The 15696-nt window shown below is 37.1% G+C and overlaps 2 protein-coding genes across 2 annotated transcripts; one reads left to right on the top strand and one right to left on the bottom strand.

Moving 5' to 3' along the window:
• The first annotated feature begins 1182 nt into the window (after positions 1 to 1182).
• tmem81 (transmembrane protein 81) lies at positions 1183 to 3918 on the top strand. The gene is made up of 2 exons (XM_059502794.1): positions 1183 to 1294; positions 3000 to 3918. The coding sequence occupies exon 2, from the start codon at positions 3044 to 3046 to the stop codon at positions 3824 to 3826; it is 783 nt and encodes a 260-aa protein (XP_059358777.1). The 5' UTR covers positions 1183 to 1294; positions 3000 to 3043; the 3' UTR covers positions 3827 to 3918.
• A 2691-nt stretch (positions 3919 to 6609) lies between these two features.
• LOC132097738 (serine/threonine-protein kinase 38) lies at positions 6610 to 13100 on the bottom strand. The gene is made up of 14 exons (XM_059503634.1): positions 13006 to 13100; positions 11808 to 11944; positions 11318 to 11369; positions 10796 to 10918; positions 10435 to 10518; positions 9709 to 9832; positions 9459 to 9613; positions 9021 to 9123; positions 8778 to 8839; positions 8426 to 8543; positions 8220 to 8343; positions 7923 to 8018; positions 7232 to 7326; positions 6610 to 7134 (listed from the first exon to the last, which is right to left on the bottom strand). The coding sequence occupies exons 2-14, from the start codon at positions 11936 to 11938 to the stop codon at positions 6998 to 7000; spliced, it is 1404 nt and encodes a 467-aa protein (XP_059359617.1). The 5' UTR covers positions 11939 to 11944; positions 13006 to 13100; the 3' UTR covers positions 6610 to 6997.
• Between the last annotated feature and the right edge of the window lie 2596 nt (positions 13101 to 15696).

Raw genomic sequence — 15696 nt, 5'->3', positions numbered from 1 at the left:
AGTATCCTTCATCTGTATTACATAGTACATGCATTCATCATACTATATAAAATGTGCTTTTTATTTTGGACAAAGCTCAAAACACTTCTGTAAGCAAAAATCAAGTGAAAAAAAGTTTCCAGTAAACATGAACACTTAGATATGTTTAATTTAATCATTAAAGCCATCAGGAATGTATTTTCCTTAATGGTAACAGGGCTAAACATAGTAACAAGGCTTTTAAAATCCAGTTTTTTACTAGTTCTAATGAGAAAAGTGAAAAAAATTACATTTAGCATTGTTTGCATGTATACGGTATGTATGTATGTATGTATATATATATATATGTGTGTGTGTGTGTGTGTGTGTGTGTGTTATTTTGTGATTCACAGAACATAGAAAAACATACAGGTTTGGAAGAACATGAGGGTGAGTAAATGATGACAGAATTTTCTTCGGGGCTGAACTACTCCTTTAATGCTTGTTTGGTCTGTCTTTCTTTCTTCGTACTTTCTGTGCCCTTGAGGTGATGCTTCTTCAGCATGATAAAAAACAGCCATCAGAGCCTGTCCACATCCTGTTTACCCCATCACAAAAGACTAAGTTATCTATCCCTCTCTAACACACAACTTATATGGCCACCAAACCACCAGGCTCCACCAGATGAATGGGCAAAAACGTAAAGGGTAAGAATGACTCGTTGGCCTGGTTTGAGTCACTATTACCCCAGAGGAGTATTTCAGCCCCAGGCATCATAGCTGTCTGACATAGGAGAGGTGTCACTAACCTCAGGTTCTGTTTTACTTGGCTTAAGGGCTGCCTACACTAACTGTAGAGTAGCCTTATAGTTACCACTGCATGCTTTGACATAACTTAAAAATGTGTGATTTACCAGTAACTTAAACTAACATAGGTGACACAGAGATAATATCATCAACAGTTATTTTATCACGAATACAACCGTAATCCAAATCATTTAACCAAACTGCATTCGTTCTGTGAGACTGAGCGCCATCTTGTGGCAAGATCGAACACAAACTATGTAAAAAAAAAAAAAGAAAACCCCATTCAATATTTAACAAATAAAATATATTAACTGTTTACAACAAATAAACATGTTTTATCCGACAGTTACAGCAAAATATTCTTTTAAGCACGTGCTTTCCCGACTTAATTCAAGCGCACGTGATGGACGCAACAGACGTCCAATATGACGCGATAAAGAGAATGCAGAATCGAATCTTAAAAGTTTCAGGGTTATCTTTTTATCTTTTTATATCTTAACTTCTCATATCTTTTGAACACAGCAATTAAGGTAAGACCCATATATTCTTGTTTTTGAATGATAAGTGAACATATCAAATACATCTTTTTCTTTCCACAGTATCTGCAAAATTGTAATTATTTTACCAAAATAAGAGGGATCATACAAAATGCAATGTTTTTTTTTATTTAGTACTGACCTGAATAAGATATTTCACATAAAATACATGTACATATAGTCCACAACAGAAAATAATAATTTAATTCATAAAAATTAACCCATTCAAAAGTTTACATATACATGATTCTTGATCCAAAGATCATCCAGGTAACAACACAGTATGCAGAATGCAGATAATGTAAACTTATGACCACAACTGTAAATATTCAGGTGTGCTATAGATAGGTTTACATTAGTTAATATGTTAATTTAATACATGTATGCTATGGATGTGTATAAAAATTTAATTTTAATATTACACAAATATAACCCATTTAAATAGAAAATGCAGTTTTGAAATAATTACTTCATTTATTAAGGGAAAAAAGCTGTCCAAACCTCCCTGGCCCTGCTTTAAAAAGTAATTGCTTACTAAATATAATAACTGGTTGTGCCACCCTCTGCAGTAACAACTGCAGCATTTACGATAACTGGCAATGAGTGTTTCACATCGTTGAGGTCACAAACTGATGGCCGGACATTTTCCTTCAGGATTTTCTGATAGACTGCAGATTTAATGGTTCCATCAATTATGGCAAGTCGTTCAGGTCCTGAAGCTGCCAAGCAGCCCCATACCATCACACTACCACCACGTTTGACTGTTGGTATGATGTTGTTTTTATGAAATGCTGTGTTGGTTTACGCCAGATGTAATGGTACAAACACCTTCCCAAAATATACAACAACAACAACAACAACAACAACAACAACAACAACAAAAAAACACTTGTCTCATCAGTCCATAGAATATTTCCCTAAAAGTCTTGGGGATAATCAAGATATATTTTTAGCAAAATATGAGACAAGCCTTTGTGTTCTTTTTTGGTCAGCAGTGGCTTTTGCATTTGGAACTCTCCCATGGATGTCGTTTTTGCTCAGTCTCTTTCTTATTGTTGAATCATGAACACTGGCTTTAATTGAGGCAAGTGAGGCCTGCAGTTCTTTAGATGTTGTTCTGTGTTCTTCGTCTTTGCGCTCTTGGAGTAATTTTGGTAGGCCGGCCACACCTGGAACGGTTCAGCACTGTTCCAAGTTTTCTCCATTTGTGGATAAAGATTCTGACCGTGGTTCTGAACTTAGAAATTGCTTTATAACCCTTTCCAGACTGATACATGTAAACTGTTTTGTTTCTCACCTCTTCTTGAATTTCTTTAGATCGTGGCATGATGTGTTGCTCTTCAAGCATTCTTCACTTAGTCAGACAGGTTCTATTTCAGTGATTTCTTGATTCAGCAGGTATGGCAGTAATTAGGCCCGGGTGTGGCTAGTGATATTTAACTTGGCTTTCTAAAATAATGGGGTTACTTACAGTTCTTGCATGATTAAAAAGAAGGGGGCAATTATTTTTTTCACATAAGGCCAGGTATGTTAAAACAACTTATTTCCCTTACTTGCATTATCTTTGTGTTGTATTAAAACTTGTTTGATGATCAGAATCTTAACTGTGACAAATATGCAAAAAAAAAAAAAACAGGTTATATATATATATATATATATATATTAATTCATTAATTAATATTAATATTTGGGCTTACAGATTCTCATTCTGGATATTTTCTGGCAGCAGTGTCAGAAGTCACAATGGCATATTCAGCACTTTGGCTGGTGTTGTTGCACTGGATGTTCCTGCACTCACGAAGCAAGTGTAACAATTTAACCCAAGCTGAACTGCAAGAACTGGAGATGATCAGCACCTGGGTCATCACCCGCAGCTTTCCCTGTAGTGCCACCTGCGGACTTGGCCTCCGCACTCAAGAGCTCTGCCCTACTGGGGGAAACCGAAACATCTCCAGCACTTCCTGCAAGATGAGGACCATCCGCTGCCTAGACACCTGGCAGTGTGGACTGAAGACCCAAACAACAACTGCTGGTCAGTGCCTGGTGCTAGACTGCTTAGAGGAAGTGATGGAAGCCATGGGCCGCTTTGCATTTGTGGTGTCTTGGCGCTTTGCCCGTGGAATCATCACTTCTGATGACTCGTTATTCAGCCGCTATGAAGCCCTGAGCCTGGACAAGGTGGTGCTAGACCCCCTTAGAGAAGAGGATTCTGGGACATACCGCTGTGACGTACTAGACACTGGCAAACGAAGAGTGAAGAGGATGTATAAAGGGGTGAAAGTGTTATCACCTAAAGAAGTGAGTTTAGACTTTGCTAAAGGTCTGATTCACTGGGAAAATCCTGAGAGTCTGTTTCCTAACACGACGACCACAGGAAACCCGTATCCCAGCAGCATCGTCCGAAACATGGCACTGATAAGTGTGTCCGTATCTGCTGCAATGGCGGCACTCATCCTTCTGCTCTTGTGGGGGTTTTACCGGATAACACTTAGAAGAACAGCTCAACTTTCCCAGAACAATGTTTGAAAACGTTTCAAAGATTAAAAAGTCCTTAGTCACTGATGAAAAGTGTTAAGAATGAGTTTGACCAAGTCATAAATGCATGCAATTGAAAAACATGTTCAGACTATCTGTGTACTATTTATAGAGCAGAGCTGTTAATGTACTGTGAACTGAAAAGATTCACATTACATTTGTGTTAAAAGGTCAAAGAGTTCACTTCATCAACAACGGGTTGAGTATAGTCACAGGCTCCTAATTTGGATGCCAGGAAACAATGCTTAAAATATTCACTTGCTCACCCTCAAAAGTTGTTCCAAACGTACACAAGTTACTTTTTTTCCATTTAGCACAAAAGAAGATATTTTGAAGAATGTTGGTAACCAAACAGTTGACAGTAGCCATTAATTTGATTATCAACAGTATTCAAAATATCTTCTTTTGTGTTTAGCAGAAGAAACTCCTACAGGTTTGGAACAACTTGAGGCTGAGTAAATGATGACCAAATAACTTTTTTGGGTAAACTACCCCTTTAACTTGTACTTAAAGCAGCCTTACTTTAAAACAATCACATACATTATAACAGCGGTAGATAATTCAGTTGACAAAAGATAATTAACCATAACAATTTTCAGATTAAAATACATTTCTAGCACAGTATGTTCTTCAAAAAAACCAACAACAAAAAAAAAGGTCTAAATAAGATTTATTCACTTTGTTAGAATAGTTGAGGGGATTTTTTTACATTAATAAAAAAAATTATAATATATGTTTTAAGGAACAAAATGTTCCTATGTAAGAGGAACAGAAGAGCCTCACACTCATTTAAATGAACTGGAATTTTATTCAGGACGTTTAACAGGTCAAAGTGTGCCCACACCTCAAAAACAAACTCTCTATCAAACAAATAAACCAGTGAAAGGTGCTCGGTGAGCGCAGGAAAAATCCACAAACACTCTACAACTCAAACTTAAGGCAGAGAGAGGAATAACGTCCACCTCCCACAGCAGAATATGACATCAGTGAAAACTGGAACGGTGTTCAAACCATCCAGAAGCAGGAGTGCTGTTTCTCCATCAGCACTGGATTAACAGCAAAACATTGGATAGTTTGTAAGGACTAGTGCCAGTGTGAATAAACTCCTTTATACACATTGGTGTAGTTATTTCTTTAGCTCTAAGCAAGTAAATGTAGACCCCAGAAATCTTAAGACTAGTCTACATCTGGTTATCATTATGACACTGGTTTCATGATCATTTTCAGCATGCGAGATACAGCAACAAGAGATACAAAGCAGCCCAGCCTGTGATCTGCTTCTTGTAGACAGTGTATCATTTCATCAAGCCATCTTTCATAAGCGATAACCATGAAATCACCCTCACATATTCCCATTCAAAAATAGTAGAACAAGTGAAACAAATAAACAAAGCAGCAAAAAGAAAATCAAAATACAAATTCTCAAACTCATTCATAGCTCTTTTGACTTGTCCAGCACACAAAAACATGCAACAGGCCGACTCTCAGACAGCATGAAAATCTCCAGCCACTCTTATATATTAAAAGAATAATAATAATAATAATAATAATAATACACATCCAAAGGATAAAAAACACTATTCAATCACAATTTCATGCTACTTATATTTGTAGCATTCTGCGATACAGTAATCTGTTACTTGTGATAATATTTCTCTTGCAGTATATTGTGTTCAACAGCTGCTCAGCTCGAGATCTAACAAGCAATTCCACATACAAAACCTTTGTCATGCTGTTTAGTCGCCAAATCATTCTCCGATCATTCCAGGGCAGCCAATCATAAACAAATGCAACTTCTAGAAGCCTCTTAATCTTCAAGATACATTCAATTTGGTCACAGAAAGAAGACATATGGGTCCTGATTGTTGAAATATGACTCAGTCATTCTCTGTCTGGAATCTCACACACTTCAGAAAATTGTACTTGACACCTTTGTTTGATTTATACAAAGTCAGCCATCACAAGCAACATGCTGATACAAGCAGCATCCAATAACGCAGACTGACTGGAACCATTATGGAATGAATCTTTTGCTACAAGTTCATACGTTAACAGCTTAAGAACGTATAATTAATGCTGTATGAAAGCTTAAGCATCCACGACCAAACATCGAGAGTCAAGCCCATAAAGCCGATCAAAAGTGGCGCCTCTTTGGTAATATCATCCCCATATTAAAATGGAAGACTCGATCAAATTCAAATCCCTGAATAGTGTTGTTATTCTCCTCAAGATGCAAAAAAATGAGGCTTTGTTCCCCAAACATCAGCAATGAGCCCCCTTTTCAAGAAAAACGACAGCATTAGCACCAAGCAACTTCTGAATCAGTCAGTGGCTAAAATGACCCATTAAATAAAAAACAAACGCTTGTCCGTTTGCTAGAGTTTGCTTGGTCTTTGACATCAGCTGGTAAAGTTTCCTAGCAAGCTGATGAACAATTTGGTTTGATTGGCAAATGCATTCATGATGTTTCTGCTGGTGTATAGGAAGGATCCGTATGTAAGGCATCATCTGCAGCTCTGGGGGTTTGTGTGAATCACATTCTGAAAAGACCATGTTTTCCACTGTCTTGGATGGTGACCACGAGAAAAAAAGTAAGTATGGATTTTCAAAACATCCATCTTATTGGACACAATGGAAGTTTTCAGTCTTTAAAATGTGTACAGCAGACGTGGACTTGAAAAATGCTGAGACGGGGCTTCTACCACAAATACTAGTTTATGGAAGTAAACAACTGATGATCCACCTCTGCTAATGCAATTAAAACCAATTATGAATGCAGGAGGTTTAACTAGCTTCCGTTCAAGCCCTTTTTTTATTTTTACCAGTGTCAGAGTACTAAAATATCTCCATTCCAAAATGTATAAAATCTGGCAACCTAAAATATGATTGCCTTAAATGTTAGATCCTTAAGAAGTATAAAACCAAAACCTCAGGGATTAAATGAGCACATTCAGGGTGTTAAAGGAAAAGAAGCCCTTAGATAAAACTTTTGTCTTTCTATGGATTGAGTGTGGGCGAAGTCCACATCCATAAATGGGCGAGTCAAAACAGGAAACAGATGATGTAGGATCCTAGAGATGCGAGGAGGAGCAATGGAGAACGTCTCCTTTTGGGAAAACAACCACTGAAAGAGTGCAGCAAGTTCTCAAGTGCTATCGAAGCCTATCTCTTCCCAGTTTTCATGTACGATGGGATGCCTCCTCGTGCTGTCAGCCCCTCAAAGCGCTTGTATGTGTAGTTGATGAACACCCAGTCTTTACTCTTCAGATCCGCCTCAGTGTGGTTGGACACAGGAGCGACTTTAGAGAAAGAGGGAGAGAGTAAGAATAAGATGTTTTGAAATACATAACAGCCCCAAAGAAATGTTATGTATTTTAGAAAGCACTAAAAACAAACCTGAAGGCTGGAGGATGTCTGAATCAGGAAACTCGTCAAAGTTGGAGGTGTCATCAATGCTTTTGATCTCAATTGGAATAGCCGCTGGTCTCTCCCTAGGGGGGAAAATTGAGCAGCAAATAAGCCTACCGGAATGATTTCTGAAAGATCATGTGACACTGAAGACTATGTAGTCTTGCTGAAAAAAAAAAATTCTTAACGGACCCCAAACTTTTGAATAATTGAAAAATGTTTGCTTTGCAAATGTCAGACATAGAGTAGCCATATAACCTAGATTCACCAAAATAAGCAGTATCCACATTTAAAGAGCACACTGCATGGAACAATGTATCCCACAGTGCAATGTGCTCTACCTGAGCTTCTATTTGTAGCATGAATGAACCAGCAGTAATACAAGCCCTAAAATTACTGTTTTCTTCATGTCTGATTATTAGAACAAAATAATTTTAGAACAAAACTGGAATAAAAAAAATAAAAAAAATAACTAAAAACCATTTCTTGAATAACTGGATACTGGATACTACGTGCTGAATTAAACATGCAATGTGTCAAGGTCATGTGACAAATTAAGAGGGATCATTTGACAATGTAGCATATTAACGGTTTAAAATATTTATAATTATAATGCAAAAGACATTATGCATGAATAGTAAGTTGATTCCAGTTTAATCTGTGTGTGATGACAGTTTACCTGATATGGTCATAGTCCACTCCCTCAAAGAAAGGGTTCGTTTTGATCTCCTCCACTCCAGTGGCTCCAATCCTGTGTTCACTCTCACAGCAGAACCTGGTGGAAGACAACAAAACATGAAGAAAAAAAGCCTGCTAAATATAAACCTTGTCTTGTGTAGTTTCACAACATGGTTATTGAAAGCAAAATCCACTGGGTTGAGAGAAGTGCTACAGCTAAGATAGAGTACAAAATAACCACAGCAAAAAGAGATGAACATGAAGAATGGGAGAATCATAGGCAGTGATGAGGCTAAACCTGAGGATAAGATCTTTGGCCTTTTCTGAAATGGGAACCTCAGGTGGAAATGTCAAAGTTTCCCGCCAGTTCATCACTTTCCTGTAAGTTTCCTGAGGCGTCTCAGAGCAAAATGGAGGGTAACCTGAAAAACACCCACACAAACACTTTAGCCATATACCGTATCTAAAATACTCATTTTATTTATGAACCAAAAATCAACTCACCTATCAGCATTTCATACATAATGACGCCCAAACTCCACCAATCACAAAGCTTGTTGTACCCATTTTGCATAAACACTTCTGGAGCGATGTAGTCAGGGGTTCCAACAGTGGAGAAAGCCTGAAAAACCACAAATAATTTGTCTACTCTTTTTCTTCTGATGCAACACAAGAAACATTGTGAGATCTACTGGATTACACAAGAGTACATCGTAACCCCTTCTATGGTACTTCTACAATCATCTTCTACCATATTAAGAACATGTTCATTTCACAATAACTTCCTGAAACACTGGATCAATCTGTACCAACCCACTGTGTGTAGAACAGTACTGGGTCGAGAGAAATCTCTTACCAACTGTCTCCTGTTTCGTTTCCATGTTTCTGCTTTCCTCTTTGAGTTCATGTTCTGTAATGCTGAAAAAAGCATGCATTACATTTAAACTGCTGAAAAGACATTTATAATGTTATAAAAATTAAGCAGCACCACAATTTTCAATATTGATAATCAGAAAAGTTTCTTGAGCAGAAAATCAGGACATTAGGATGATTTCTGAATGATAATGTGACAGGAGTTATGGACCGTGATAAGTCTTACTGAAGTCGCTGGGAAGGCTGTGATTAAGGTTTCTGTAGAACTCTGTGCGGTGAGCTTTCTTCAGACCAGTGCATAGGCCAAAATCAGACAACTTCACGTGGCCCTGAAAGAGCAAAAATGACATTGTGAATGAGAATCATTAGATCAAAGCTATGTGACCCTGCTAGGCTATTAGATTGAGCTATAATGTCACATTGTCATATCTTACCTATATTGTCAATATACAAAAAAATAATAATGTAATGATATGAGTCTTTATGCGGTATCAGTAGAACAAAGTGAAATGTATCTGGTACAGTTATTGGTATTAACAATTTTAAACAAATGCCTAAATTGATCAGAATAATGTCCTACTTCAAAAATACTTTATTTTGCTAAAGATAATTGAGTTTGATGATTCTATTCAAGTACGGTTTAATATATATATTTTTTTTTTACCCTTGAGTCCAGCAGGAGATTGTCAGGTTTGATGTCTCTGTGGATGAAGCCCATCTGGTGAATGGAGTCAATAGCCAGCACAGTCTCTGCAATATAAAACTGTGTGGCCTCCTCTGTTAAAGTGTCTTTCTTCATCAGTAGAGTCATCATATCACCTGGGCAAACACACACATGCATATATCAGTCATCTTTTGGAGTGGCTTTCCTACCATCTTTTTGACTGTAAAGGGATCTGACATCCTGCACTCACCTCCAGGCAGAAACTCCATGATGAGGTAGAGGTTCATCTTATCCTGAAAGCTGTAGAACATCTTCACCACCCAAAGACTGTCTGCCTCTACAAGGATGTCCCTTTCTGCTCGAATATGGCCAACCTTGAACAAAAAACAGAGACCTGTTAACAAGTCAAAGAACTTTAAAGTGTCATGAAACCCTAAAACAAATTTTTTGAGATGTGAACATATATGAACAGGTTGCACATCAGTGAAATCAACAATAGCACTCATTATGTCTATTAAGGGAAAAGTGGTTATTTTTTGGACCAATTTCGTTCTTCCGGTTCAAAAAGAAAAGTTGAATCTATATCACGAAAAGTGATGTATATGCTTTAATTCAGAGTGGCTGAAGAGTGTGTCTACGTCAACAGTTTCCCAAGTTTTTCCCCATGTTGATCCAATCACTGTGCTGTATTATGCATGAGGTTATCTTGCAGAATAGAATTCGAACCTGATGAACGAGCTTCCAGTTCATCTCTGTAAAGATAACCGTAACAATATTTAATATGTAACAACATGTGGCGCGTGCATGAGTGGTTTCTGCGTTGAACGCTGTAATGAGTTTAACAACAGTCACTGTGTGGATAATAATAGTTCACATCCGGACCAGAGCAGGCTTCACTGTTGAAAGACCAGTGCTGAAACTGGGGGACATTTTAAATGACATGTGTGGACATAAGTGACTCCATCAGTGATCTCACCTGTTCTTTCTCAAGCATATCAGCCTTACGCAAGATTTTCATGGCATAAACGTGTCCTGTGTCCTTCTTCTGAACTAACCGCACCTAGAGAAATAAAGAGGATTTTGAATGTACTAAAATCACAAAATACACTACAGTTCTGTTTTGTTTTTTATGAAAAAGTCTTTCATGGTCACCAAGGCTGCAATTATATTCAGTAAAAACAGTAATATATTGTTACAATTTTTCTATTTTAATATTGAAAAATGATAATACAATGGTAGAGTATACACAATACACAAACTGTCTCACAGCTAACATATATGCTAAAAACGACAAAAAAAATTAATTTATGAGGTCTTTAACAGAAAGAAACTTATACCTCTCCAAAAGCTCCTCGGCCAATCACTTTGAGTGACTCAAAGTCCTCTAATCCAAGCCGTGTTCGTTTGAGACGAAGGAACTCTGTTTCTTTCCTAGCATGCTCAGACCGCCGGAGACGCTTCTGCAGGACCAGAAAAGGCAAATATTAAATCGACCGATCACATGAAATTGCATTCTGAACTGTTTTAACCGATGGGGTGTATTTTTTCAAAAACGCTTTAGAAAACGGAGTTGGGCCAAATACCAAAACAAACTGGTAGCCAATCAGCAGTAAGGGGCGTGTCTACTCATGAGTGCACAGGACAGACATTGGACGAGCGACAACAGAAAGATAGAGATGGCGGATAAAAACAAAAACAATTTTTCTTCTGTGATTTGAAATATCAAGATTGGGCTACCAGAAATCACTTACCCCACCTTTAATATTTAACAAAACCACCAGGATCTAGACCAAGATGTTTGTTAATGTAAGCGAGGAAATGGTTTCAGAAAAAAAGGCCAGCATTTCAGAAATGCTCACCTCTTCATCACCTAGTCCCTCTTGATCCATGACCTTCTCCAATTTCTGCTGCCTGTAAGAGATAAAGGATAACTTTAGACATTTGATGAAACACTAGCACCAAGAGGCAGATTGCTTCACCGCACCACTGAAAGGTGTGGTCTTCTAGTCTGACATCATTTCAATAGAGACGGAACACCGTCTAAAAGGGCCCCTGGAATCTGGGAGGTTCTTAAAGAAACAATGTGTGATAATGACAGATAGTCGTCACACCATATTGACTCAAACCTACAGTATGTGAAGAATTACATGCATGTGTCCAAATGCTTACGGATTCATTTAGACCTGCCAAACCTGTTCACTAGCGAAAGTTTGTTTCAAAACTACATATGTCTCACTTATTTTAACTAGCACATGGGCTACAACAAATGTTCAATCGAAAAATGGAAAAGTCTATATCTAAAAATAACATGAAAACAAATGAAAAGCCTTTTGCCTTTTTGGGTCTCACCTCATTTCCCTTTCCTCATGCTGTGATATCAGGTTGCTATAAAAATTCTCCAGAGTCACTTTGGCCATGGTGACCCTTTCCTTAGTGTGGTTGCTCATTGAGGAGCAGGACGTCTGACTTGTCATCGCCATGGTAAACTGGACAGGAAAACCATGTTGCATCAGAATGGACAAAATTAGACATGTTTAACTACAAAAAGGATACAAAATAGCCCAGGTCGTTTTAACACTTCAGAAATCAGAGCTCTGAATCTGATATGGTTAGATACAATGCCTCCCAGTCTTTAATCTATGAGGGGTTTTTCAGATGCCATGGACCCCCAAATACCACCATGCTTTCCATTACCAGCTTCCAAGTGGCTTCTCGAAAGTGAAAGGCAGCATTTAACAACATTTACACAGCAAGCCACAGTCTTTTAACACTCAATCTTCCACTTCTCAGAAGCTCCACGCCTGTAAGGTCTGACTGGACCTTTGTTGCGCAGTGGCCAAAACAATCATTAAATACCGGCTAAAGACGTACATTTGTGTAAGTCTGCTTGGAAATTCAAACAAACGCTATATTTGTCATCTGACTCAACTTCCACAGGTGATGTCACTGAGACTGAGGTCTGGGAAAGAGGCGTTTGCAGACAGCAAGGGGAATTTTACTCTGAATAAATCGTCTGACTAATAAAATGAAATGAAACCAAGTTGACAACGAAAATCATAATGACATAAACATACCATCGGATGAAAAACACTTAATACTAATAAAGTCATTCATGGAAAAACACAACAGACAGAAAAACGAACCAAACAAACACCGTAAACACGCATACTAAAGTTTGTCAGTCCATGCAAAGCCACGCTTTTAGTGGGTTTGTTTATATAACATTTATGCAGTTTTAAAAAGCAAAAGCAAGGCTAATGAATTCTTATAATTCTAATAATTACAGAACTAAAGAGAAACTATGGAAAGTAAAAACACAAGAACTATTCTCACTTAGTAAGACTGTCAGTGTGCTAGCAGCAGCCGCTAACGTTAACTCTCTGTTCAGACTCGTCTGCTCTCAAAGCAAAGTGTGAAACGGCTGAGATCCAGCTTAATTTCTAATAAGAGCTCAAACGACTTTGGCAAAGTATAAACAACTACCGAAAACAAACTATTACCTTCTTGTAAACAACGTGTTTGTTTGAAATAATCCTTGTTTACTTACCTTCCACTCAACCTCAAACTGACTTGCTCTAGTGGACGACGACGGACATTATTTCCGTCTTCCGGGTTTGTGCTTGAGTGGAAAAGAGAACAAAACAAAAGTCCCCTTTATGTCTTCTAAAATCTAATTATTAAAATTAGATACTTTTTTATCAGCCTTTCCTTGATTAACTGACCTACTGAAAACAATTATTCTTCATTTCATCCATACATTTTATATATAAATTTTTTCTTTTATGCCTGCACACTGATATATGTATATAGATGCTTATGTTTTATTGAAATGTAAAACAAATACCCATTTTGTGACTAAAACAACAGCAGCAACAACAGGAGAAAGTGCTGTTTATTTGGTCAAAGAATAAAATCGAAGAAAAATTAATGATTTTCAGAAGGGACTTAATGTCTAGCTATCAGACTAAATATTTCTTTGTAAAATGTATTAAGATAAGTTCTTGACAAAACAATATAAAGGAAAAAAACAATAGGCTTTTTTTTAGCTAAATTAAATTAATAAATCATTATAAATAATAGAAATGTATAAATGTATAACATAATAAAACACGTAACTACTTACAACGACCTGACTCTTTGTCATTTCACCATATAGTTTTACCAAGGTCACTTATTTTTCCAATAGATACGTATTTTTTTTTTTTTTTACAAAATATGGTAATATTGGAATTTTAGTTTAGTTATTTTAGTTTTAGTAGGGTTTGTATGAAGGACTGAAGGATTGAAAAGAATCGAAACCACTGCTGTGGTAACAACTGTAACAGCTGTTCAATTTAACACATCCCCATCCGAGGGCGCTATTGTTCAAAGAAGTCTGGACACTAGATCAGCCTCCAAACCATAACATGCTATTGACTAGTGGTGCTGGGTGACCAGATCGTCATGACTATTCACACCCGGACAGGTGAGGTACAGCTGCAGAACTTTACACTCTCAGAAAGAATTAGGTACAAAGACTTGGGTGGTACCCTATCAAAAGATACATTTAAAGAGTACAATATTAGTACTCTGAAGGTAAATATTAATACCTAAAGGATACATATCAGTCCCTAAATATGTACATATCGGTACCCAAATGTTAGTACATTTTAATAGGGTAGCTACCACCCCAGTGACAGCTTTTGTAAAAGTGTACCAGTATGACAAAAAACATTTACAATTAAATATTAGATGCATGCTTCTTATTATGTTGATGAGAGAATACTGCTTTTAACAATTGTAACATATTAAGAAAGTTGTGCAAATGAAGATGATCCTTAAATAATGAGGATTTGAAACTTCTTGGTTTTAAATCGGTTTCAAGGGAGAACCTGGATCAGTTACCATACACCACAGATTTTTTTATCCGTCCATGTTAGATGACAGCCTACATAATGCTGCATGGGAGAATTAAAATATCACCTTTCTCTGCATGAAGAACTTTGAGTTTATAAGGCATAATAGCTGAAAAATAATTAAATACAAATAGGTAAACAGATGAAGCGGTGCTTTTGGGGTTTCTGACTAGACGCCTTGAGAGGTGATGACTGGAAAGTTACAGAGAGCCTTTTTTAGCACTGTGCCCTTGAGAGACTGTCTCTTCTACAAGCCTACTGTTTGTCTGTTAAATATCAAATAAATGAGCTTCATTGAAAATCCTGTCCAGTAGCATCACATTCCTTTATTGTTCTGCCTTACAAAGCCAAAAGCATTAAAAATGCAACAGAAGAGGTGTATCCCAATTCACATATGTATGCACTATTCAATACTTCAAATAATGTGAGTAGAATGCTCACAATAAACATTTAGAAAAAAAGTTCACATTCCTGGATGATGCCCTTAATTAAACAGAACATGGTCCATTTTTTTCTCCCAATCAAGAATAAGATTCCTTCATAATGAGGTTTTGTCTTCCTAGGTATGTACACACAAAGAGAAAGAAAGTGAAATGAGATTCAGAACAACTGACTTGAGAAGGCGGGCAAGACAAACTGGAAGTCCCACTCTTTTTTTTTCAGAATTGAAGGTGTGGCTTAAAACTTAAATGTTTACCATGTTTCTGTTTTCCATAGCTCCCTCTCTCCTTTTCAATACATCTGTCTGTATTAGATGCCATACTCAAGAACCATCTAGGAGTATCAAACCATAATTTTTCTCTTTTTAATATACCCTGGAAGATTTTTTTGTTCCCTACATTGAAAATTTGTACAGTTTTATGCTATTGAATAAAATGAAATTATCCACTCGAAAGTCTCTGCTCATCATGACAGGACCTGGATCAATAAGCTGCGTCTCGGGCCCATGACGTCACTTCCAAGGAGGCATGTTGTACACACCCCCGTCCCTTGACTCCAACCCACGTCAAAACAGTGCCACAGAGAGACGTGCAGAAAAGTGAAGCGCAAAGGGAAAATGGTATCGCAAGCTCAAACTAGACTTACACGCAAATTAAAACAGCGTTGCAAATAAATGAATAGATATGACCATGGAAAATATGTATTGCAAAATCATTGCTTTCGCGCTGTTTCATTTATGTTTTGCAATTAAAAATGTTTGTTTGCAAAAAGAAAATTTATTTTCCTTAATACTTAAATTTTCGTTTGCAAAACTTTATTTTCATTTGCAAAACTTTATTTTCTATTGCAAAACGTAATTTTTTTGCGTATATATACTGCGTTAAAATTACTCCATACTATTC

This window comes from Carassius carassius, chromosome 21, assembly GCF_963082965.1.
Source record: "Carassius carassius chromosome 21, fCarCar2.1, whole genome shotgun sequence".
Taxonomy (NCBI): Eukaryota; Metazoa; Chordata; class Actinopteri; order Cypriniformes; family Cyprinidae; genus Carassius; species Carassius carassius.
The sequence above is the reverse complement of the archived record's forward strand: the minus strand, read 5'-3'. Positions and strand labels throughout refer to the sequence as shown.